Consider the following 27451-nt stretch of genomic DNA (forward strand, 5'->3'; position numbering starts at 1 on the left):
TCTAAGGGCTGCAATTAACTCTGAAGGCGTCTCCCTCGTTAACCTGTAATCAATGAAGTAGTTAAAAGGTCTGGGGTTGATTACAGGTGTGTGGTTTTGCATTTGGAAGCTGTTGCTGTGACCAGACAACATGCGGTCTAAGGAACTCTCAATTGAGGTGAAGCAGAACATCCTGAGGCTGAAAAAAAAGAAAAAATCCATCAGAGAGATAGCAGACATGCTTGGAGTAGCAAAATCAACAGTCGGGTACATTCTGAGAAAAAAGGAATTGACTGGTGAGCTTGGGAACTCAAAAAGGCCTGGGCGTCCACGGATGACAACAGTGGTGGATGATCGCCGCATACTTTCTTTGGTGAAGAAGAACCCGTTCACAACATCAACTGAAGTCCAGAACACTCTCAGTGAAGTAGGTGTATCTGTCTCTAAGTCAACAGTAAAGAGAAGACTCCATGAAAGTAAATACAATGGGTTCACATCTAGATGCAAACCATTCATCAATTCCAAAAATAGACAGGCCAGAGTTAAATTTGCTGAAAAACACCTCATGAAGCCAGCTCAGTTCTGGAAAAGTATTCTATGGACAGATGAGACAAAGATCAACCTGTACCAGAATGATGGGAAGAAAAAAGTTTGGAGAAGAAAGGGAATGGCACATGATCCAAGGCACACCACATCCTCTGTAAAACATGGTGGAGGCAACGTGATGGCATGGGCATGCATGGCTTTCAATGGCACTGGGTCACTTGTGTTTATTGATGACATAACAGCAGACAAGAGTAGCCGGATGAATTCTGAAGTGTACAGGGATATACTTTCAGCCCAGATTCAGCCAAATGCCGCAAAGTTGATCGGACGGCGCTTCATAGTACAGATGGACAATGACCCCAAGCATACAGCCAAAGCTACCCAGGAGTTCATGAGTGCAAAAAAGTGGAACGTTCTGCAATGGCCAAGTCAATCACCAGATCTTAACCCAATTGAGCATGCATTTCACTTGCTCAAATCCAGACTTAAGACGGAAAGACCCACAAACAAGCAAGACCTGAAGGCTGCGGCTGTAAAGGCCTGGCAAAGCATTAAGAAGGAGGAAACCCAGCGTTTGGTGATGTCCATGGGTTCCAGACTTAAGGCAGTGATTGCCTCCAAAGGATTTGCAACAAAATATTGAAAATAAAAATATTTTGTTTGGGTTTGGTTTATTTGTCCAATTACTTTTGACCTCTTAAAATGTGGAGTGTTTGTAAAGAAATGTGTACAATTCCTACAATTTCTATCAGATATTTTTGTTCAAACCTTCAAATTAAACGTTACAATCTGCACTTGAATTCTGTTGTAGAGGTTTCATTTCAAAACCAATGTGGTGGCACGCAGAGCCCAACTCGCGAAAATTGTGTCACTGTCCAAATATTTCTGGACCTAACTGTATATAACATTATGCTACTTCTCAGCATTACAAGAAAGTATAGCTAGTAGAACAGCTTTTTAATGAAGTCTATAATTAAGGCGAAGGTCACACTGGCATAAAGCACCTGATGCTAGAGCAATGGATGCGATATGCTAATAACATTGGGCTCAAACTCTGCTGTGAGCGTGATTCTACTGTGCTCCGATTCTCTCATATGAAAGGATCAGACCACAGGTGTTTTGCAGGCACCCATAGACTTGAATGGGTGCATGTGATCCGATATAAGCTGCTAGAGATCAGCGAACCCTAGGTTCGTACTGAACACAAACTTTACAAAAAATCAGAGTTTGGGTTCAGAGTTCATTTGCAAACCCCTCACGTGAGCATTGCTGTGCTCTGCTCCTCTCGGTACGAACCCAGTGTGAGCCACTTGAAGTGTTTGATCGGCTCACACTGGGAGTAACAAGGGCATGATCGAATGTAGTGTTCACAAAACGAAAAAAAAACGAAAAACCCCACTGACCTGTACATGTGTTACGTCACCACTGGAGTCTGCTCCAGCGACTTCTGCTCCGATCACCAGGTGACGCCGTGTTCCTGCTGTGGATGGTGCTGGTGATGGGAGAGGAGTTGATGCCAGCGGCACCGGTGGGCGCAGGCTCCGATCATCCACTGGGCTGGGTTATCTTGGGATCTGCAGTACTGCTGGCTGACTGTGGGTGGCATGTGTCTTCCAGCTGAAGTTGCTAGCATTCAGCTACAGCCAATGGGAAGTCACCACACCCTTCTTATTCCCCCTCCTGTCACATGACCACTGCCAGAGATAGTTCTGTACTCCTGGCTCATGTGCTTTTTGTATTTTGATTCCTGTGATTTCTGCTTGTTCCTGACTACCCTTCAGCCTGCTGTTTTTGTACCTCGCTGCCCGACCCGGATCTGACCACTGCTACGTTTTCGGTTTACATCTTTGCCTACCGATTCTGTCCCTGTTCTGCTATTCCTGGTTTGACCCTGCCTGACGACTACTCTCTCGGACTGCAGCCTTCCACAGGTAGAAATCTCCAGTGCCCTGTGTAATTCCAAATCCCTGTATAGGGGTTAAAGGGTTTCAGGGTTCTGGGGGTCCTGCTTGATGAGGGGCTTCCCCCTAGTCTGTCCATTACAGCCTGTCTGAGTCTGTTGATCCAGGCAGGCGTTTCATTATCTCTGGCCTTCTAACAAGGAGAGGAAAAAAAAAAAATGGATTCTCTCCATGCTGTGCTAAATCAGGTGCACACCCTTTCTGGCCTTGTACATGGACTTACCCAGCAAGTACAGGATCTCAGGTCTGCTCAGGTCCAAGCCCCTGCAGCACCTACCTCATCGTTTCCAGAGTCCCATCGACTGCAAGGGAACAGATCACGTGGTGGAGCCGATAATGGAGAGCCTGGATCTCTGAGGCAATCATTTCCAAAGGAGCAGCCGCATCTGAGTGAGCTCCAGGATACTCACTCAGGCGCCCAGGTACTTCCTGAAGACCCTATGAGGTTAATGGTACCTATGTCATTGTCTCACCAGGGAAAATCTGTACGGCTGCATGCCTTTGTTGATTGTGGATCTGCAGCTAATTTCATAGACACTATTGTAGCAATAGAGCTGGGTTTGCCTTTCCTAAGATTGAATGCTCCCATTAAAATCTCTGCTATTGATAGTACACCTCTCACACAGGGTGTGGTTACTTTTGTAACTTCAGAGATCTCCATGCTTGTGGGGGCTCTGCATGTAGAAACAGTGTCATTTTTTGTTCTTGAGAATCTGATGTCAGCAGTCGTATTGGGCATGCCATGGCTGCGCAAACATAATCCGGTCATAGACTGGCACGAGGGTGAGATTGTGCGCTGGAGCCCTGAGTGTCAGGAGACGTGTATGTCGTTATCTATTAACCTGACCAGAGCTGAACCTATCTTCATACCTCATGCATTCAGGGATTTTGCTGATGTCTTTTCTATATCTGAATCTGAAAAATTACCTCCGCACAGAGATTATGACTGTCCCATAGATTTGGTCCCCAATTCCCGACTCCCCAAGGGTAAAATGTATAATCTTTCTGGTCCAAAGCGTCAGTCCATGAAAGATTATATAGCAGACAGTCTGCAGAGAGGGTTAATCAGACCATCCAGGTCACCAGTCGGCGCTTTATTCTTTTTCGTTGATAAGAAAGATGATGGCCTCAGACCTTGTATTGACTGTCGTGAGCTTAATTCTATTACTGTAGAAAATCAGTACCCCCTGCCACTCATTCCCGATCTGTTTAACCAGCTCATAGGAGCCCGGTGGTTCACCAAGTTGGATCTCAGGGGAGCATATAACCTAATCCGCATCAGAGAAGGGGATGAGTGGAAAACCGCATTTAATACTTCAGAGGGACATTATGAGTACCTGGTAATGCATTTTGGATTAAGTAATGCGCCGGCTGTGTTTCAGAATTTTGTTAATGACATTTTCAGAGATATTTGTGGTCAATATGTGGTGGTTTATCTGGATGACATCCTGATTTATTCTCCTGATGCTACGTCACATGTCCAACATGTCCGCACTGTACTCCAGCGACTCAGGGAGAACTCCCTATTTGCTAAATATGAGAAATGTGTTTTTTTTTAGGCAGAGGTTAATTTCCTGGGTTATATATTGTCTGCAGAAGGCTTCCGCATGGATCCCTCTAAGCTTCAACCGATTAAGGATTGGGTGCAACCCAAGTCTTTGAAAGCCTTGCAGCGTTTCCTTGGGTTTGCTAATTATTACCGCAAATTCATTAGAGATTTTTCCAAAATTGCCAAACCCCTCACCAATTTGACTAAAAAGGGGGCTGATGTGGTTAATTGGAAGCCAGAGGCAATCCATGCCTTCTCAAAATTAAAAGAATGTTTCTCCTCAGACCCAATTCTGGTTCAGCCTGACCTTATGCGTCCATTTTTTGTGGAAGTCGATGCATCCGACGTTGGAGTGGGAGCGGTGCTATCACAAGGTACTCCATCTCTCACTCAGCTTCGTCCTTGTGCCTTCTTTTCCCGCAAGTTTTCTCCCACAGAGAGAAATTATGACCTTGGTAATCGTGAGCTGTTGGCAATTAAATGGGCCTTCGAGGAATGGCGCCACTTCCTCAAAGGCGCCAAACATAAGGTCACAGTCATCACAGACCATAAGAACCTCACTTATCTGGAATCTGCTAAGAGACTCAATCCTAGGCAGGCTAGGTGGGCATTGTTCTTCTCTAGATTTGATTTTGTGGTAACATTCCGGCCCAGTACCAAGAACACAAAAGCTGATGCACTTTCCCGTAGCTTCTGTCCCTCTCAGTCTGAAAACTCTGAACCAGTGCATATTTTAGCTAAAGGCATTATTATGTCATCTGTTTCCATAGATTTGATAGAAGAGGTCCATAATACCCAAGACCAAGCTCCTGAAACCACTCCTGTCCATAAACTGTTTGTTGCCCCCTCACTTCGCCTACGGGTACTCCAGGAATCCCACAATTCTGTGCTGGCAGGTCACCCTGGTATCGGCAATACCCTCCGATTAGTAACCAGGAATTTTTGGTGGCCAACCGTAGCGAAAGATTGTAAGGAATATGTACTGGCTTGTGAAACTTGTGCTCGAGCCAAGGCACCCCGTAACTGCCCTGCCGGATTTCTCCAGTCCCTACCTACTCCAGTAAGCCCTTGGACGCATCTCTCCATGGACTTCATCACTGACCTTCCACCCTCAGAAGGGAAGACCTGTATCTGGGTAGTAGTGGATAGATTCAGCAAACAGTGTCATTTTGTTCCTCTGTCCGGATTACCCAATTCTGAAACTTCTAGCAAGTTGTTTATCAGGAATATTGTGCGGTTACACGCGGTTCCGGAAAATATTGTTTCTGACCGAGGAATACAGTTCGTCTCAAAATTCTGGAGGGCGTTTTGTAAAAAGATCAATATAGAGCTATCTTTTTCATCTGCCTACCACCCAGAGACCAATGGTCAGACCGAACGTTGCAATCAAACCCTTGAACAATATCTCCGGTGTTATGTGTCTGACCGTCAGTCTGACTGGGTGGAATATCTGCCGCTAGCTGAGTTCGCCATCAATAATCAGTATCAGGAATCCATCAAGACTACCTCCTTTTTCTGCAATTTAGGGTTGCATCCACGTTTTGGTTCTTTTTCTCCCGCTGTGGTGAATACTCCTGGGGCTGAATCAACTGTGGACAAATTGAAGGCTATCTGGTCTGAGGTGAAAGAGAACCTGAAGAAGGCAAAGGTTGGTCAAGCTTCCTCTGCTAACAAGAGACGTTCCAAGGGCCCTAGCCTTGGAGTTGGGGACAAGGTATGGTTATCTGTTACACCTCATGGCTCTCCTGTGGCAAGGAATGAGACAGTCTCCTTGCCTGCCACGAGCGCTCCTGCTCAGCAGCGCCGAAGGTCTGCCAGACTGCGCAGAGTGCAGGAGAAACCTCCTCAGAGAGGCAGCACAAGGGTGACACCTAGTGGTACTCCTGTTGCAAGAAATGAGGCGGTCTCCCATTCCTTGCCTGCCGCAGCTCCTCCTGCTCAGGAGCCTCGAAGGTCTGTGAGGTTGCGCAATGTGCAGAGGTTTGCTGCTCAGGGAAGCAGTGAGACTCCCGTTATCTCTACACATTGTGAGACCAAGGATCCCGCCTCTATTTCCCAGAGGCAGGAGGGTGAGCATGTGCTATGCTTGGTGGATCCTGATTCGCCCACTGACGTCACACGGCTTGATGACAAGGCTGGTGACGTGGTGAATCCTGACTGGCCAGGTTGGGATGTCGTGGATCCTGATTGGGTCAAGTCCGTCATCTCCGCCTCGCGCCCGCCCTTGGCTGGAGCTACACCTCCTTAAAAGCTCCTCCTGCCATCATGGCGGCGCGCGACCGTCCTTCTATGTTTGGATGTCTGGCAGCGTGCTGCCACGCCACTGCTCAGGCATTATCTTCTTCTGTGGGCTTGGCCCTTGCTGCTTAGGCAGCACCTGGTTTGCAGGCCGTGTCCCTGCCTTGCTGCTCCGGCAGTAGCTGCTTCTACAGGCCGTGTTCCTGTCCCAGGTGAGCTCCTCGAGTCTCCACTGGACTCACCTGGTTATTGAAAGCACACGTGCGTGGGCACCTCTGTGCTACCCTCGTGCCATATTCTCGTGACTTCCACTGGCACACGTGCGTAGGCACCTCTGTGCTTCCCCGTGCAACAGGTACACCGAGCCGTGTGATCCCTGCCATACAACCCACACGGGTTAGGGCAGACCGGTGTACATAGATCGTCTGTGACATTCCAGACGATCGCTAGCAGCAACCCGCTCACTCTTCACCCACCATAGCAGCGGTCCCTTACACCGCACAGTGGACCTTGACCGGCGGAAGCTGTCCATTCCCCATCTTGGCACGCTTCCCCGAGTCCCCCTCGTAACAGTTATCCACACGGAATATTAAACTCAAGGTCCCTTCTGCTAAGCTGGTTCCGAGATTTATTGGACCTTACGAGATAATCGAGGTAATTAATCCCACAGCTTTCCGCCTGCAACTCCCCCCCGTCCTTTAAGATATCGAATGTGTTCCATAAGTCCCTCCTCAAGTGTTCCTGCCGTGGATGGTGCTGGTGATGGGAGAGGAGTCGATGCCAGCGGCGCCGGTGGGCGCAGGCTCCGATCATCCACTGGGCTGGGTTATCTTGGGATCTGCAGTACTGCTGGCTGACTGTGGGTGGCATGTGTCTTCCAGCTGGAAGTTAATAAACTTGGGATGATTCAGTTTGGCAAAACTAAGGCTAAAGGGTGATCTTATAACAATTGTCCAAATATTTGAGGGGACAGGACAGAGCTCTCTCTAATAGAGTGTTTGATCGTCTCACACTAGGGGTAACAACAGTATGATTGGATGCAATGTACACCCCCAAAAAATGAAAAAACTCTGCCCCCCGCTTTTGGAAGTGATCTATTTATGGCTGCCTGCATATAAGCGGAGACCCAAACTGCCCAATTAGTGACTTCCATTGGGGTTCAGGTCAAGTCCTTTTCCCAAATTGAATTTGGGAACCTGAATCTGAACCGAACTGCCACAGGTTCGCTCATCTCTACTCTCTAATGATCTTTTTACACTTTTGCCTTGGGCGCGCACAATGGGACATCAACTACATATAGGGGAAAGAAGGTTTAATCAAAATCACAGATGCAGATTCCTTACTGTAAGAGCAGTGAGACTATGGAACTCTCTGCCACATAATGTTGTAATTGGTTGAATTATTACTAAAATGTAGGTGAGCCCTAGATGCCTTTCTTTAAAAATATGATATTACTGGTTACGTGCACTATATTCTGTGATGGGGCATTGATCCAGGTAACTAGACTGATTGTCGTATGAGGAATCTGAAGGGAATTTTTCCTCTAATATGAACCTAAATGTTTGTCCACGGGGTTTGTGTCTTGCTCTGGATCAACATGTTAGGTTAGCAGGTGAACTCGATGGACATAAATCTACCTTCAACCTTTAAGACTATGAAACTATGAAAACAAATGTATACCGCAAGATGAACCTTGACCATTGTTGACTGATAAATATGCAACTTACTGGTGCATTTTTTTCCATGACCACCTCTGCGCAGTGCATTTCTGCTCAGTCTGCAATGAAAATTGTCCTCCCAGAACTCAGCAAACCAGACATTCCTCCTATTATTGTCTAGAGTCCGACTAGTAAAGTACCGGTCAAACCCTAAGTAAGATAAAAATCAACATATAACAGCTCATTAGAGGATAAAAGAAACTTGAAGAAAAAGATGTCTAGAACAAAAGGCAAAATATATGTTTATGTAAGTAAACCTCTGACTGAAGCCCGCCTTGGAAGTATCGTGACGGCTCCTTCTGCCACTTCCTCTTGCTGAAGTACGGGGGAAATCTTTGAACCCCAACTGTCAGAGCCAACCCACATGAAATGTCCTGTTTGATTTGCCCTCTTTGCTGCTGTAAGTACTCGCCTGTGGAAAATAACAAACGACAGAACAAGAGAAAAAAAAAGTACGAATTCTAAGTAAATCTGAGCTACAAGGAGCAATGAATATCATAGTTGGAGTGCGGAACACAAGAAACAAAGACTTTCGGCTCAGTTGTGAAAATAAGTTCACATCTGCAATGTATAGTTACACTAACTTCTTCTGCAATTTAGTTTTTAGTATTGAAAACAAATTACAAGGTGCAATTATTATGTAAATGACAACTGGCTTGACTACAATTTCATGTAATAGAAACCTTTAAAGAGGGTTGTCCACTACTTGGACAACCCCTACTCATTCTCCTTGTTCGCCCCTGTAAACATATATAAACCTACACTCACCTATGGTGTGGCCACAGTTCCAGTGATGTCTGAAGCTGCGTTACCATTAACACGCGGGCCCTGTGATCAATCAGTGCCAGCTTCCTTCACCACCCCTTTGGACGTTTGAGCAGGATATCAGGGCAGCGCTCACATCCTGCTCAAATGTCCGAAGGCGGGGAGATAGACACCGGGCACTGATTGGTCACGGAGCTCGCTTGTCATAATAATGCCACTTGGGCCACGGGAACACAACTTCAGACATCGCTGAAACTGAGGCCGCATCAGAGGTGAGTATAGGCCTATTTATTTTTATGGGGGCGAACATGGGAAATGAGTATGGGTTGTCCAAATAGTGGACATCCCCCTTAAATAGGTTACCCTGGATATTTTTTTTTTTACTATGGACCTAAGTACTAACAGGCAGGTAGTTGCTAACTGTTCTCCAGATCTCTGCCAGCTCAGCGCAGTCACAGACATTCCTGACAATGATTCTGCAGCTTCCACTGATATCACGTCAACATGGCAGCATCTTCTTTTTCACCTTGCACCAAATTTGCATCTGCTGGCAAAAAAACGCATGAATATAGCATTAAATCAGCCTCACGTTTTGATGCATTTTTTTGGCCAGAAGATGCAGAATTTGTGTATGAATTTGGTGTATAAATTCCACCACAAAATCTCCATCTCTTGCCCAAAAAAAGTGTTTTTATGCCAGGAGATGCAAGTCTCATTGAAATTAATGAATTTACCTGAAGTGAGGTCATTGAGTTCAGTGAGTTCACCTGCGGTCACAGGTGGGGGACCGTGAGAACCTCCAGCTGTGACCGCAGGTAAACACAATGATGTCATCACTCACAGCTGCGGCTCAGTCATTGTCTGCCTGAAGCTACAGCAGGCGGTCAAGTATTCTAATGTACCCGCATGCTGCAACTTAAATATGTAGCATAGCCGGGATCATCGTGGGACCTCGTGTGGATTACATCGGACCCGGTTTTTAGGGGTTAATAAATTGGAGAAAGACGGTCAGTTTTTTGTATTTTATTTCAAATAAAGGATATGGGGTATTTTTCTTTATTTTTTTCACTTTCAAGATTAGTAATGGGGTCATCTCGTAGATCCCTTCCTATTACTAATCTAGGGCATAGTGTCAGCTGTGAGCTATCATTAACCCCTTAAATTAGCCCAATTGCCATCGCAATAGAGCAATTGGGATGAGATAGGTAAAGCACCGAATAATTGTAATATTTCCTGGGCAGCTGCTGTCTGCTATTTTTAGGCTGGGGAGACCGAGTAACTATGGGTCTTCAAAGCCTGAGAATGCCAACCCCCACCTGTTGGCTTTATTATACCTGGGTATCAAAATTACAGAGACTGCATGCGGTTTTTTAAAATTATTTATTTATTTTTAAAATCCACATAGGTTCCCTTTTATTTTGATGCACAGCCAAGATAAGCACATGGCTAGGGCCTGCAGTCATATGTTTTATCTGCACTGGGTATCACAGTATGGGGGGGACCCTACACCATTTTTTGTTTATTTTTACACCACTATAGGGACACAGACAGTGTGTGTGATTTTAACCAATCACAGAAGCTGTCACACAGGTAGGGGCTGCTGTCTAACTGCAACCAATCACAGACAGTGGGACTGACGGTGGGTGGAGGAGACAGAGAATATGTATGAGAGTTAATGAGCTGTCCTGGAAACAGTGTTACAGCTGTATGGGAGGCTTAGTAAGTATAACCGTCCTGCTTTACAGTCCCCCTAGCCCTTTCTACCACCATTTTACAGCCAATGTGTGGGTCCCCATAGACTTATATGGGGTTCAGGGTCTAGGTAGATGTTCAAGTCCGATTCCGAACCTGAACATCTGTGAGTTTGCCCATCTCTCACTAGAATACATTGCTAGTAGGGAAAAATATGATGACCCACAGAGTCAACAAAAGTCAGCAAACCCAGTGCAAACTGAACTGTCATAGGAATTGTGCAGACTTCATAAACTGTGAAAAAATGTAAGTCTATAGATAATATGGGCATACTCTGCCCTAAATTCCCTATGCATCACTTTCATTTTGGTTAAATAGCAGCATTAATCTTATGAGCACACTTTTATCAACCTCATTGAATAATGAAAGCATGACAGGCAAGGTAAGCAAATTGTGATAATTATTAAACCTGTGTAGATAGCACTTAAAGGTTCACATTGTGCTATATATAGCAGCTACAGTAGCATGAAAAATGTGTTATATAGTTGCTTTATTAAGATAATTCATCATCTTCTGTGGATTGTAAATTACTATTGCTGTTATATTTCCCAATCGTCCCCAATAGAGAGTCATAGTTGTATTTTCAATGTATATTTTAAAATGTGTGATCCTATAACTATAAGGCTTTGAAATCCTGATAGAACAGAGCCTTCAAAAGAAGGATAAAACGTTCCCAGCATGACGGCCACTTTATTGCCACTGAATAACACTCCATTGCTTCTTGAACATTTTTCCTTCCGCCATATAACTGCATATTAAAGTGTTTGGCTCAAAATGAATCAGGATAATTAATAAAGTATGGAATATTTGATATATAAACATTTATATTTTCAACATATGCATTTAGTAAAAGGTTGGCATAGGAAATAAGTCATAATTTTTCACCTGATATCATCTTCACTTGCAAAGATGATGACAGCTCGAGCATTGGACGTCTCCAGAAGTCTCCGAATTATCTTATCATATTCTCCTGCTTTCGGCTCCCGAGGGATTTTAACTGATTGTGCTACACATAAACCTCCTGCACATACAAGGCAAAAATCCTATTTTTATTGTGGTTTTAAACTTCACTAGTTGAAATTCAGCACAGAGTTTATATGAACCATGGTTGAATACTAATAGACACATAATTCTCATTTTCCCTTCCATATACACGCTACATAATTATTAAAGTTGTTTCTTATTGAAGCAATATTTATTACAAGAAGTACAAATGACATAACAGTGTTGCAAAAGAGACGCTAAATTGTCTTTTTTAGTAAAGTGCAGCAATGGCTATGCTAAAATAATCAACGTCATTTTCTTTAAAACAAACTGCAAGCCTAATCTTTGCCCCTTACCATCTTCCCTTGATTTCTGGATAAATGCCTCGACTCCGCTTTCACCGTAGCTGCCTTCAGAAGCAAGCGTTGACACATAACTCCACCTTAAGGCCTTCACAATGTCCACCATGGCCTGAGCCTGATAGGTGTCCGATGGAACCACTCGAGAAAAAAAGTCATAACGACTGTTGTCACTGAGGTCAGGAGCAGTGGAGGCATAGCTCACTTGTGGAATCTAAGGAGATAGAAAATTAGGGAAGGGAATTCAATATAACAATAATGATGGACCACAGGAGATGGAAAGACTTAAATAAATGGGTCATACACAGAAACACTTTTATTACTGTCAATAATCAGTTTACCACCAAACTGCATTACCAGCAAATGTGTAGAGGTACTTCACACGAGTAAGCCTTCATACATTATATAAATTATAAAAGTAACATTGATCTACATATCCAACAGGAGCAGAAAAACGGTTTGTGGTCTATTGCTTAGAATAAATCTAAAGGGAATGTGGCAATTTTACACAGGGTTACTCTTTAATGTTTCAGATGACTTTGAGAAGAGAAAATTAACAATCAGCTCCATAGAAATAGATAATAACCAGTTCCAGTAAGTTGGACATAAATATAACATATATAAATGCTAAATCAATTTGACAAACAACAAATTCACTTGAAACCATTTAAGTATTTGAGCTAGGAGCATGTAAAAAAGTATAACGTTACTAAAATTACGCTTAACAAATCATAAAGTGGAAAATTCCAACCTACAAAAAAAGAATCATAAAAAGATGCATAATTTCCATAAAAATTTTAATTTTTAATACAATTAAAATTAATAAAAGACCGTTAGGCCAGGGCCACACGGGGGACTTCTGCGATCCTCACATAACACTCGTCTCACGTTGGTAGCACAGCGGGAGCCGAGTGTCATGCGAGTGTCACTGCGACTGAGGTCCGATAATGCAATCGGACCTCAGCTGCGGGGGCAGGCCGGCACTGAGGAGGGGCGGGCTGGTGCTGCAGAGAGGAGGGAGGGATTTATCTCCCTCTCTCCTCCGTTGCCGGCTATTGCCATTCTCGCTCTGCACTCGCAGTACACCGGTGTAATGCGAGTGCAGTGCGCTTTTTCTCTCGCCCCATAGACTTGAATGGGTGCAAGAGAAACAAGGATCGCATTGCAACCGCAGCATGCTGCAATTGTTTTCTCGGTCCAATTAGGGCTGAGAAAATAATCGCTCATGGGTGCTGACACACAGGCTAATATTGGTCCGAGTGGAATGCGACGTTTTATCGCATGCCACTCGCTTCGATTTTCACGCCGTGTGTCTTAGGCCTTACAGAGTAAAAAAAAGGGTGGATTACAGAATTTATTGGGCACTTCTCATAACAGATTCCAGAAGGTAGTTCATATCATGATAATATTAAAACTGCAATAAACCACACCATGGCACTATAAATCAAAAACTAAATAAAAAACTAAAAGTCATAAAAATAATCCATTAGTAAATAGTAATTCATGTAAACAATGTCATATCACTATGGCAGCACGGTGGCTCAGTGGTTAGCTCTGTTGCTTTTCAGGCCTGAGATCCTGGGTACAAATCCTACCAAGACAATAACTGCAAAAATATACTGATATGAAATTTCCATTGTGAGCCCCAATGGGGACAGTGACGATAATGTTTGTAGACTGGGAAATTAGTCCTACACTATAAGTGCTATAATGCAATCATGAAAGAAATCAAAATACACACCCAAGTCCAAAGTGGCAGTATGACACCCCTGACTCTATCAGGGTGTCACAGGGAACTGCACTCCTTTCTCTTATGGTGCAGAACTCATCCTCCATGGTTCTGGGATCCTAACTCTGGTATTATTTCCATCAGCACTCAAATCCTAACCACACCTCACACCACACCCTGTCAGGCACACCAGTGGGTGGTCTAGCTGGAAAAGGGTCACCCGCCTAGGGGTCAGGCAGACTGGTGGGAGGGACATAGTCAGTTTCGAAGTAGCCCTCAGAGAGTGAGAAGGCAGGGGGGGGAGTTGTGCTCCCTGGGTGACTTGGTTAGTTTGCAGACGGTGGTCTGGGACCAGAAGAGTCGGAGACCCGGTCGCAGGGTATTGGAGAAGGGTGCCCAGACTTAGTTTTGGAGAACAGTCGGCCCCGGAAAGTCCAGTAACCGGACCGGTGCCGAGCACGGCGGGGTGCAGGACCCTAGATCAGGGAGTAGCTTCAAGCAACCTGGTAATTCACCTGCGGAGGATAGTCTCTTTATGAACTTTCCCCAAGAGCTCAGAGATCGAATGCACCAACACAATGAGGGGGATAGGGCTTTCCAGGTTATGCGGCCCACTGAAATCCCAAGTGTCAGCCATCAAGACCACAGCTCCACTATTTAAATATAGGGAGCGGGACCCTGACCGCTTCAGGCTGAGGGGTCACTCAGAAACATCTAAATACAAGTGCATGGAGACAGGATCCGGACCACTAAGCAATACCAGCGGGGACGGATTCCCGGACAAGCTCCCCAGAGTGGCAGTGGCACCTAGAAACTTGGTTTACTTCTGTGTCAGAGTCTGCTTAATAGTTGCACCAACATCCACACAGTCTGAGTGAGTACACTGCTCTCCCTGCGTACTGCCTGCCCATACTGCCCGCACCACGCTATCCTCCACCTATCCTCTAGAGCAGAGGTTCCCAACTCCAGTCCTCAAGGCACACCAACAGTGCATGTTTTCAGGATTTCCTTAGTATTGCACAGGTGATAATTTAATCACCTGCAAAGGTGCTGAATCCAACACCCATGCAATGCTAAAGAAATCCTGAAAACATGCACTGTTGGTGTGCCTTGAGGACTGGAGTTGGGAACCTCTGCTCTAGAGTCCCGGGGTCTCGCCTACCCGTGGAGGGAACATCATCTGGCTGCCCCGCTCCATCTCCCCCAGGTACTCCCACCGGCAGCGGCAGTACTCCCCTTACCGTGAACCATGAGTGGCGTCACGAACTCTCCCTTGTAAATATTCCCCCCTTTATATTTGTACAAACTGCTCTCCCGTGCAGTATTCCAAGTCCCTCATGGTTCTGGGTCCCTATCTAACGGTATTGTCTCCAACAGCAAATCAAATGCTACATACACACTGCACCAAACCCATCAGGCACACCAGTGGACGGCTTGAGTGGAATAGAGTCGCCCACCTGGGGGGTCAGGGAGGGGAGGTGAGTAGTGTAGTCTGTAGTCAGTTAGTGAGGGACCCATGTGAGGAGCTCAGAGGAGGTTGGGAGTGGTGGCTCCCAAGAGGAGCTGTCTAAGTTACAGATGGTGGTCTGGACCTAGAAGAGTCGGACCCCTGGTGGCAGGGGATTGCGGCTAGATGCCTGCACGTGTCGAGGAGGACGGTCAGCAGCCTGGCACTTTCACTGGTCCAGGACCGAAGGCACGGCGAGGTACACGGACCCTAGGTCAGGGAGAAGCTTTAGGCAACCCGACAATTTACCTGAGGAGAACGGAGCCTTCATGATTTGTTCCCACCCGCTCCAGAATCGGGCACTAGCGCAATGAGGGGGATAGGGTCTTCCAAACAAATGGTCCATAAAAGCCCAAGCATGAGCTCTGAGAGCAGGCTCCCACACTTAGCCACAGTGGGGAGCGGGGCCCGGCAAGTTTCAGACTACTGGGCCACCACGTTGAAGTTAAACTTAGTGCCAGGAGGCAGGTCACGGATCACCAGGCAACACTATTGGGGACGGGACCTGGATGAGCTCCCCTCAAGCGGCAGCGATACCCCGAGATTTGGTTTACCCAGTTGTCAGCATCTGCTTACTGACTGAGTCACCCTGCATCCCCACTATCCAGAGCCCCGGGGCCTTCCTCTACCTGTGGAGGGTGACGACATCTAGCTGCCCCACTCCATCACCCCGGGTACTCCCAAAGGCAGCGGCGGTACTCCCAATTACCGTACACCACGGGTGGCGTTACAAACTATATCTCCGCTGTAAATAGCCCCTTTCTTCATTCAATTGTGGCCCCTAGCCCCTGGATCCGGAGACCCTCGAGCCAAGAATAATCGCCCCTGGATCTGAGCGGTTCGGACCGCTGCAGGGGCGGCACACATGCACCCAGTATATATGCTTTTAGTGGCGCCTAATCACACCTGGCATGTACACCATGTAACCTTTGTTAGGGAAGTCCATGGAGCTTTCCATCATTAGTTATCCTCATTATGTTACTATGCTAATGTGCAATACAATGGGAGGAAATGTGATAAGTGCTAAACTGAATGATGCGATGGGAAACAGAAGTACTAATAAAAAAGACCATATGAAGTGAAATAGGACATAAAATAGACAAAATAATACATTGCACAATGATATATAAATGTATACAGTATAAATAAATGCTAAAATGAAAGTAAAAAATGTGATAAAAATTGTAATTCATAATAATAAAAAAAATAATCCACATGATTAATCCAAGAAATATTGACTCATGCATCTTCAGCTGTTCCTAGACATTTGTGATCCATCAAAGTGACCAGGATAGATTGGAAAAAATTCATAAATCTTCAAATGGAGTAAACTAAACTCAAAGGCAAGGCAGCACACAATCTAAAATCCAATCGCAAAGACAAGACAGCCTACAAAAAGGCGCAAAACTAGGCTTTGCATTAAGACCTTGGGTACCAATGCAGCAGAGTCCCAAATATGCCCAGAGTTTCTTCAAATGAACCCTCACACTTCACACCATAGTGTACCTATTGATTCCTCATACCTTGATGTCCCTGGATTCACAGCCGTGAAAGACCCTAAAATGCATGGGAATGGTTTTAAGTTTAAACATATCCTCCACCTCTATTACAGATATGTAATTTCCGTATGATAAGACCCACATGTATTTTACAGCAAGTACAAGTAGCATAATAAACATGAGTGGTACTGCATGAGCTGAAATTATTTCCTTCCATCTTACATAGTTATATAGGTTGAAAATCGATGCATGTCTATCAAGTTCAACCTTTCTCTATCACTAGATTATTTATAACTCACAATGCTATTTGTTTTGAGGAAATTATCCAGCCCTTTTAAATTATGTTCTAGTGTCTGCCATTATTACCAGGGTGTGGTAGGGCTGCTCTAAGTGTCAAGAACCCTTTCCTATTAAACTGCCGGAATCGCCTTTGCTCCACACATAATGCATGCCCCCTTGTCCTTTCAAAGGTCTTTGGATGGAATAAGTCATGTGCCAGTCCTCTGTATTGACCACACATGTATTTATACATATAAATGAGATTTCTTATTAGGCATCTTTTTTGTAAACTAAACAAATCCAACTTTTCTAACCTCTCATTATGGGAGAGGCCTTCCATCACATGTAATAATTCAGTTGCTCGCCTATGAACTGACTCTTCAAAATATCCTTTTTCAAATCTGCAACCCAAAACTGGATCCCATCTTTTAGATTTTGATCACAGTATTTTATCATTCTATTTATACACCCTAGAATCTTGTTTGCTTTTGCAGCTGCTGCTTGACATTGAGTGCTGCTGCTCAGCTTATTTGTAATGAGAATACCCAAGTCCTTCTCCTGTTCTGTAGTCCCGAGTTTACTTCCATTTAATGTATACGCAGTTATAGGATTACTCCATCCTAAGTGCATAACTTTACATTTACCAACATTAATTTTCATTTGCCAAGTGTCTGCCCCTTCCAACATCTTATCCAGATCGTTTTGTAATATTATACTAACAAGGTCAGTTTTTAATACCCGACATAGTTTTGTGCCATCAGCAAAGACTGACACTTTACTATCAATCCCACCCATGAGGTCATTAATGAAGAATTTTATGTGGGTCCTCTGTTCCGGTTCCATAATGTTAAAATATGTTCACAGTACCTTTAATCTGCCATTACCCATTGTTCCGCAAAGGATGTGGTATTTATTTATTTATTTATTTATTTACCTTTATTTGAGGTCTGCCATTTTTGAGTATCCAACTTTCATCAACTTTTAGGATGTTCCCCTAGAGAGGTCAAGAGTTTATTCCTTTAATATGATCCCCCTTATTAATGGCCCCAATGGGGAATGAGATTTATTTACGGTTCATTAATCTATATTTGCATATGAGATACAACAATAGAGGTATTTTTCATCTTCTTAATAAATTTTGAAGGGTGCCCCCCACCCCCGATTAAGTAACCCCTATGGGGAGTGTGACCATACCTTGTCTATCAATTAATATTTATATATTTTGAAGACTGGGTAATTACAGCATTAGCAGGTATTTACTATAAAATTATTCTGACACCTTGGGGGTTAATTTCGGACAGTGTAGATCCTATCACAGTGTGTATGCATTGAAATCACTATCAAGTGCCTCGCTATTGATCATGTGACCGTGATTCAGTTCATTGTAGCCAAAGGAACACCACGTCCGTTTGCGTTCCAGTCTGAGATGCAGGATATGCGCATGCCCCGAACTATAGTACTTTTGATGCGATCATGTGATCAGGATTGGTCACGTGGTGCGGAAATAGCATCGGGGAGCTCCGTGTACAGCCGAATGAGCTGATTGATTTATACCGCCCGGTACAGGTGAGACTAATGAATGCCGGTGTATTTATTTGAGGGTTTCAGGGGCGGGTCCTCTTTTGGACCCTAAACTACCACGCTGCCTTATCTGGGCTGGAGGATCATTCTATCTGGGGACTCTCTGTAGGGAACTTACTTCATCTTAAATGTCTGTGATTGTGGGACCAACACAATGAGAAGATAAGAGCTAGATTATGTCCTTTTGAATTTTATACGGCTATATGGAATATGAGCTGTGATTTCCCTTTGAGCTATAGCCGTGACATGTACATTATCCCTTTTTTGTGCCATATATGTATCTTAAACAGGAAAGCGTATGATATATGCACTGTTTCTTTTTGGGAATTCTGTCATTTGATTAATGCCCTGTCTGCAACCATACAGAGGGTTGCTACATTGTTTCTTTTTTTCTCTTGAGTCCCAACACAGCACTTATATATGTTGGGAACATCTGATATACTGAATATGCTATGTGTGATATATAGTGAATAAGTTTTGTTTACCCACTCCTGGAGAACCCTAGACAAATAGGGGGAAACACGTTGGGGAGTCTCCTCCAAATTTTGGTAGGAATAGGTTAATGGTTTACAAAGGGCATATTGCCATTGTGTCCTTCTGATGTAATCCTATTGGTTGGATACCTATTTTAACATCTTTGTTTGAAGTATTCACACATTTTCTCTTTTTTCATTGTTGGCTAGGTCATTTGGTGTTGCTTGGCCCTAGGGTATTAAATTGATCCCCTGTTTATAGGGAATAATAGGGTCATTAGGCAAAAGTCAACGGTGAGCGGGGGCGCCAACTGCACAGGTAAGAGGGCGCCGACCTCCACTGCAAGGCAGGGGCAGCAACAGGGCCTAATAGGGTCAGCCCCCTTGTGTATTTTTTTTTCTTTCTTAATTTAATATATTGGATGTGGGGTTCCCCCCTTTTTAAATTAAATAACAAACATTAAGTTTTAGGAGTTTTTTGTTTATGCTATAATGAAGAATTAGTCCTAGCACAGATCCCTGACTATAGCCCAGTTAGAGAATGTACCAATTACAACTCCTCTTTGTTTCCTGTCTCTTAACCAATTGTTTATCCATTTGCATATAGTGACTATAGTCTCTGCTTTAGAGCCTGATTACCAGGGTGATTCAAAGGAAGCGTTTAAAATGATATTATAAGCAGTCACCACATGGTTAAAACACCTCCACCTATGGCCTTTGGTATTACATAGTTTAGGAGGTCCTTCAACATAATGGCTGTTTGCCATTGAATCTTTGAAACTTCTACTTCTCATAGTTAATAGGAGGATTTTTAGGAGAGCTGTTGTTAATGCTGCATCAGTTTTCAACATGGGTTAATGTTTCAATAAAATACTTGGTTTCCCTTTGGCTGTTATATGTTAATATGAACCAAACTGTGTGATCCCTACCCGCCATCAGTAGTTTCATGATATTGTTTTTACTTGGTAATAACCATTTTTGACACATGTACGTCCTTTATTAAATATATCCTTATAAGAGAGCTTTCCTTCAGGGCGTGATTCAAATTTCTTGTTAGTGGAAAATTTTCATCTTATCCTAAGACACTGAGCAACACTGATGGCTCTTATGATGGTTTGTGTTTGATAAGTGTATAAATGCAATAATAGGTTGACAGACATTCCCTTCCTAAATACATCTGTCTGAATTGAACTATCTGCCTTAACTGCTAAGGTGGTTGCCATGAAGTTCAATATTGCTCTTCTATAACATTAAGCAATAGCAGTACATTACATATTCCTATAAAACATTTCTTTATTAATTCAATTAAAATCGCCCAAGTACACAGATAAGTACCAAAAAATACAAAAAATAAGGGGGAGACAATGTGATGTGAGGTAGCCGTAAATCTTCTGAGGCTGGAGCAGTAGGGTAAGTGCCAATTAATATTGGATTATCATTTCCCTATTAATTCCCTATTATAGCCCCTGCCTACCAACTGAGGGTATGACACCCTAACTTATCTGGGCTCCCCAGTTACACGTCGGCTCACCCTCACTCACCCCTGGATCACCCTACCAGCATAGAAACACCAAATACACACAATAGTGACAAATATTAATTATTCTGGAGTGGGGTTATTGTGTCTCTTATACAGAGACTACTTGCTAATGTTCATGCAAAACAGTAAAAACCTGTCACCTTAAAAGATATAACTCAGGTCCCAGTCCTCTGTTAACGTGACCAAATTATAATACCTTTTCACAGCCCTTGATTGCTGTATACTTTACACAGGGACAAAAAAACAAAGGTAAACATATATATACACTGTCCTGGCAATAAAGTGACTGGGTCTGTACTGGTAGTGACAGACAACACATCAGCTCAAAATGCCCCCCCTTAACTCCAGAAAAATGTAATATACATCATAAAGCCAGATAAGCATATTAGTCATAATAGACCATAAAGAAAAATCCCTTCCCTTGAGATGAGTGCTATAAGCACGGCCTCAACGCATTTCCTTGCCCCTTTTCGGATCATCAGGAGGCCCGGGGAACAATAAGAAAAAGAGGAAGATTCAGGTGTCATTCTGGTATTCTTCTATAACATATATAAATTGGATCGCAGTTGAGATACGCCATAAATTCTTTAATTGGTTTCTGTCCCCTGCCATATTATGAGCAAGTCATCAATGTACCTGAACCAACACTGCACATGGGAAGCAAAGCACGCACTATCGTTTTGAAAAACCCGCATCTCCCAATAGACAGGAAACATTGCTATAGACTTTAAGCAGTGATGTCCCAATGGTGGTAGAATAGAACCTTTAGCGCCAAGCAAACCATCATTTAATGTATTTATACAGGTAACATATCAAAGACCAGTGCAGAATAAATATTTATTTGCCTTCTTTTATTATCGTTCATCTGTTGTATGAGCTCACTTCTATTAACTGCAGATGGTTGGTCATCAGTGCTATTAATCTTTGTAATGAAAGTTATTGAAACATTTTCATTTACTATACTGCATACTATGTAACATTTTCTTAAAGTGGTTTTACAGGTTTCCTGAATTTACTCTATATGAAGGCATATTTACGAATTGAGACAGTGTGTAATGTGCACATTATGGGAATTCACATCTATTTCCAGAATAAGTGGGTGGTCATGTCACTGCATGCATGCGACTTGCATACTGGAAATAGAGGAGAATTGCACAATGTTACGATTTGGCGATCTGCAATCACACAAATTTCTCATCAGCCTAAAAAATACCTTAAAACGATTATTTATGTCCTTAATTTCGTACATTTACATCATCTTCTATCAATGCGGAGTTTAAAATATAATTTGCCAGCTGGAGCTTTACACGTAATAGCCATTTTTTATTCAATACTTATTAACCTACATGGATGCTTCCTTGAGTTGCTTATGCCTTGAGGTATTTCAGACATTTCCCAGATTATGTGATTGTGCTAACATCTTACTAGATCTTTGATCAGTAATTTTTGTATTATTAATATTAGATTGCTCTAAAAACCAGTACCAGCAAATATTTCTGCAGTACATCGCTTCATATATTTCTGGAGTATACAGCAGTGTCCCATTTACCTACATAATGCACTGGCTGAGTAGTGAGAGCAGATATAATGTATTCCCCTCGGTTTTGCACAGCATCTTAATAGGTTAATGTAATAGAACTACCCAGCCATGCTCCGAGCTACATCTTATAGAGTGTACTGCTGATGGGTGCTCAATCCCAAACTATAGCGTCATCGCACGAGAAATCTATGGAAGAATAAGGAGATACAGGAAACGGCTTACAGACCCATACAAATAACATATTGGTAACAGTTTTCTCACAGCAGTCTACCTGATGGATTATCAGTGCTTACGTTCCCTCTATATTTCTTTGCATACTTAAAGACTAATTAAGGCAGGATAGCAAATGTTATCCATAAAGCAGTAGAACCGTGGGACATCAATGCAAAGGATGACAATAGAGAAGTAATTGCTTTCAATTTTGTAACTTATCCGTATGTAAAAGCAAGTAAAATAAAGATGAAAGCTGTTCTATTAATTACAGCTATAAGTGTATGCTGCCAGGAAAAAGCACATACAAATCTGTATGAAAGAACACAAATCTATGTGCAAATCTCTGAGATCAGGATGCCTATCTGCACATATTAACCAGTGCTCACTGCATTTCCGGCCAGAAAACAGAATCACTCGGGTGATCGTGCATGGACAACTGCTGTTAGATTTTCTCCTTCCTGCTTGTCTCTAATTACCAAACCCTAGACTCTTGCAAGGCCTTCATACACAGGTTTTATTAGTAAATGAAAATGCATATAAGAATGATACATTTATATTGTTTTAACAACCTTTTTTAAATAGCGTATATATTGCGGTTTATAAGACACAATGGATTATAACATGCACCCCAACGTTAGAGAGAAAAAAGGAAAAAAAATCCGGTGGTGTCTTACCGGGGAGGGGTATCAGTGGTGGTGGAGTAGGGTAACAGGAGGCAGGGGTGGTGCTGCAGTAGGACACTGCTGCGGGCACTGCGGCAGGTGTCACAGATGCTCGCTGCGGGCGTTGTGAATGTGGCAAGCAAGATCCAGAAACTGTCGGTAGTGCGGACTTCAAAGAAATTGTCACATGCACAGATTGAACTGTTGGGTCAATGACCAGCAGCAGAGATCTCATATGCGCAAGCGCCACCTCCGGGCTCCATTTTCCTTAAGTCTGCTGCTGGGAGATCAATGGGCCAGAGGCAGCACGTGCGCAGAATAGATCTTGAGATGAGAGCTCCATCTGCGCACATGCCAACTCCGGGCGCCATTATTTGAACCTCGCACATATGCCATTTTCAAGATGACCCCTGTCAGTGCCTCACCACCCACAGCCCATCAGCACAGTGGCCCCAGCCACAGCAGCACAGCACAGTGCAGTGCCCGCAGCTCCAGCAGCACAGCGCCCACAGCATCGCTGCTACCTCCTGATACCCCTTTCTACCACCCACCCAGTAGGCTACATTCGGATTATAAGATGCACCCATCCTTTTCCTCCCAAATTTTTGGGAGGAAAAGTGCTTCTTATAATCCGAAAAATACAGTACCTTTTTATTTTGTGACATTTTATATAAGCAGTTTTCCTAACTTGTATGAAGAAATAGATGGAAGCAAACTCTCAAAAAAGGGGAAAATTCAAAAGACTCTGTATATTATTTCCCAGAATGTACTAATGTACTATTCACTTTAAAATTGGAGCATAGACTTTTTAACTAAAAAGCAAATGCAAAGAAAAAGCCAGAAAAAGACCATCAAAATGCTGTAAAGGGAGCTCCCATAATGGAGCGGTCAATATAATAGAGAAGTGTAATTCTCTAAGGGCCACATGTCAGCGACCCTAAGGTGATGCGCATTTTTGTCACAATTCTGTTTGATGCTCAAATTTATTGTTATTTAGAAAAATTGTGCATGTAAACAGCAAACCAAATGGTCAGTTGCAAAATTGTGCAGCTTCTATGGTAGTCATAACCTAGGACGTTAGATAAATTGGTCTTTGTGCCTATTTTATAGTTAAATATTTTTGGTTTCTCATAAGTTAAGAATTTAAAAGGGGCTGTTGATTAAAAAAAAGTCGCATCTTAAAAGGCATGTCTTGCTCTGGAGAACTCATCCTGTGCATTATTCAGACGACCTATTGATTTGAATGAGCAATAAATTCTGCTTTTTTGCCTCTGTAGTAGCACTGCCAGGTCCTAACAAGGAGATCATTTGTAATCATCGTATTGACAGAGACCCATCTAACAAGTACATATTGTCCAAAGTGGACAACGCTTTTTAGTCGGTTCATTAGAATAAATGGGAATCAAATGTTCCAGTCATAATGCAGTCCCTGGGCTGCAGCTCAGAATTGCACAGCCAAGGTAAATCGACGTTTACGCTATGGATTGCACATTAGATTAAAACTTTTGGTTTTCCAAGTAATAAAATAATATGACAACTTTAACCTTTTATTTTAGAATTAAAGCAAAAAGGTGAAGAAAAAAACACCTGTCAGAAACCAATCTACCACAAAGCGATAAAACCCCGTCTGACCCTTCCTGGCTATCTGACAGGTTCTTGGATCCATATTCTTCAACAGTCATACCAGTAACCCAGTCTAGTATCAACAGCACTATAACGCTATGTGGACAAAATGCAGCATCACTGAGTACTCAGATTACTGATTAGATACATAAATAGCTTCTTCAGTGAGGAACAGGAGTTAAACTTTAGCCTCTAGTGCCAACTATTAAAAGGTCAATATTAACTTTTAGGATTGCTACATCCATTAGATAGTGCTAGAGTTCATCCTGTTCCTCTGTGAAGAGAGAATTTAAATATTTAATTTCCCAGAAGAGCATTGCATGGCATAGAAGTCATGCCGATGTGTCACTCTCCCCAAGGAGAAACATTGCCCGCTTAGAACCCTAAATAGATATGTAATTTAGATAACTTTCAAACACTATGCCTCATTTAAGAAACTGGTGATACAGTACAGCTTCTTTGGGTACTCAGACCACTACTGTACTTTACAGACTATAAGAGGCACTTTTCTGCCCAAATTTGGGCTGAAAGTGAGGGGGTGCATCTTGTAGTCTGGATTTAGAATGGAATGATATCTATGTCGCTGTGGGTGAGTCAAGAGCAGGGTGTCGAAAGCTGTGTCATCACATGTGCCTGCTGTTAAAAGAAATGAATATTCACTGCTCTACACTTCCAGAATGGGCGTGGGGAGCAGTGAATATTCAGGATTGAATTAACAGGAGGCAGGAGCAGAGTACCGGCAGCTGTGGTTTTGTCACAATTATCTCCTTGTTTTTGGAGACTAGTGGCAGCTTTAGGTCTGGAGCCTCTTATCTCTAGGGCTCTGCATTTAAATGTCATTTTGTTTCCTTTGGCACTGAAGTAGTTAATGCCAGTTTTTCTGTTTGCAGCTCTGCTGTAGTTGAGATCACCTGCACCTGTTTTGTAGGCACACCACCTTGTGCTAAAATACCCGGGTATCCCAGCAAGCTTTCCTGACTATTCAAATCATTTGTAGGAAAGCCGCCTTGGAGGAAGAAAGCCGCTTGAAGTTGTATCCTCTTCTCTTTTGGTTCTTTATTCTGTTTGTCTCCCTACCCTTTTCTGTCTTTAGTGCAGTGTTGGGTCTAGTGAACCTCGTCCACCTCTCCCTAATCAGGGACTCTATAGGACTCCTTGGGGACCCAGGGTGCTGACAGTTGCAGAAACTGTATAGAGACTGGTTAGGAGAGCAGGGACAGCTCAGGTGATGTTAGGAGGTGACTATCTACCCTCTCACTAGTGCCCTGCCCACCATTGTTATTGTGTCCTCGGTGTTTCCTCCTTGTCTGTGGTGGTGTTTAGGTGTTTTTTCATTACGTGTCAGACCTCGGTTGGTCTGAACACACTCGCCACGCCTATTGCGTGACAGGTTTGTTGGTACTGCACTTGTCTTCAGCAGCCAGCACGCCCGGCAGCGTCAGCATTGCACTTACCTTTAATGCTTCCTGACTGGCGCTGCTGAAATCACTGCCACCGCGCTAGCACCCGAACTGAATTCTGTGTTTGCTCATATCTAGTCATTAACTATGTTGACACTGAACATACCAGTATGTCCTATTTTCAAAGCTGCTGTCACAAATGGATGTACTGGTACAACCTGATGTTCGATCACAATAGCATAGGAACTGGGCAATCACAGCTGAGGTTCATGTCAGAATCATTCCTGGCTGTTTAATCAATAGTGATCATGGTATTTAAATAGTTGAAAGAACCGAGAACACATCTTCTCTTGACCTGTTGCCCCATTTTCCTGCAGCTCAATCTAGGGTGCTAATAGTCATAATGGTAAAAGAATGACCTCCAGATCTGCCAGGTACTGACAGGTTCTGACAGGTGACTTGATAAATGCTGCCATATGCAGGGTCTAAGAGGCCTTCTGTCGGTGTAACATTGCCAACCTCAATACCAGCAGTAAATATTTGGCTCTCAGAATATAAATATACAAAAAATATTTTTTTTTATAAAAAAAAAACGTTATTACAGTGTAAATGTAGTATTGTATAAATCTAGAATTGCTGCAATAATACTGACCCAAAGAATAAAACTATAGCATTCAAAAAATAAAAACTAACCATTAATCACTGCTTTTGTTCACTATGCGACCAAAAATTAGGAAAAGAAGACAATCAGAAATGTTATGCAATCCAAATTGTGCCAATGCAAGCTTCGACTCATCTCACAAAACTGCAAGACTCCACAGAGCTCTTTTGATACTAAAGTAAAAAAGTTCTAGCTGTCAAACATGATGATGGAAACAAATACATTTTTATAAAAAAATACTTTAACCCCTTGAGGACCAAGTCACTTTGTACATTAATGACCGAGCCTAATTTTCCAAATCTGATCAGTGTCAATTTATATGGTAATAACTGTGGAACGCTTGAACATATCCCAGTGATTCTAAGTTTTATCGTGACACATTGCACTTCAGGGTAGTGGTAAATGTTGGTTAAAATGATTTGCATTTTTTTTTTTAAAATGGCAAAAATGTTTGCCAAAAATGTCACAATTTTCAAAGTTTTAATTTTGATGCCCGTAAACTAGATAGCTATACCACACAAAACAGTTAATAAATAACATTTGCCACATACTGTATCCACTTTACATGATCCCTATTTTTGAGGCATAATTTGTTAGAAAGCTATAAGAGTTAAACGTTTATCAGCAATTTCTAATTTTTCAAACAAAATTTACAAAAAATATTTGAAGTGACTTTGAGAGGCCTATGTGATGAAAAGTGTCACCATTGTAAAAACTGTACCACTTAAAGTGCTCAAAACCACATTCAAGAAGTGTATTAATCATTCAGGTGCTTCACAGGAATTAAAGCAACGTGGAAGGAAAAAAAAATTAACATTTTTCTTTTCCCCACAAAACTGTTGTTTTGGTCGCAAATTTTGCATTTGCACAAGGGTAGCAAGACAAAATTTACC

The 27451-nt window shown here is 42.9% G+C and overlaps 1 protein-coding gene across 3 annotated transcripts in view; it reads right to left on the reverse strand.

The window, feature by feature from the left end:
• The window catches only part of GRM4 (glutamate metabotropic receptor 4), a 760688-nt gene that overhangs the window by 228128 nt on the left and 505109 nt on the right, over positions 1 to 27451 (reverse strand). For all 3 annotated transcript variants that reach the window (XM_075335864.1, XM_075335863.1, XM_075335865.1), the window contains exons 3-6: positions 11849 to 12065; positions 11394 to 11529; positions 8249 to 8403; positions 8001 to 8141 (exon numbers count right to left, since the gene is read on the reverse strand). In XM_075335864.1, coding sequence (XP_075191979.1) covers positions 8001 to 8141; positions 8249 to 8403; positions 11394 to 11529; positions 11849 to 12065 — 649 coding nt within the window. The remainder of the gene's footprint in view (positions 1 to 8000; positions 8142 to 8248; positions 8404 to 11393; positions 11530 to 11848; positions 12066 to 27451) is intronic.

This window comes from Anomaloglossus baeobatrachus, chromosome 2 (assembly GCF_048569485.1).
Source record: "Anomaloglossus baeobatrachus isolate aAnoBae1 chromosome 2, aAnoBae1.hap1, whole genome shotgun sequence".
NCBI lineage: Eukaryota > Metazoa > Chordata > Amphibia > Anura > Aromobatidae > Anomaloglossus > Anomaloglossus baeobatrachus.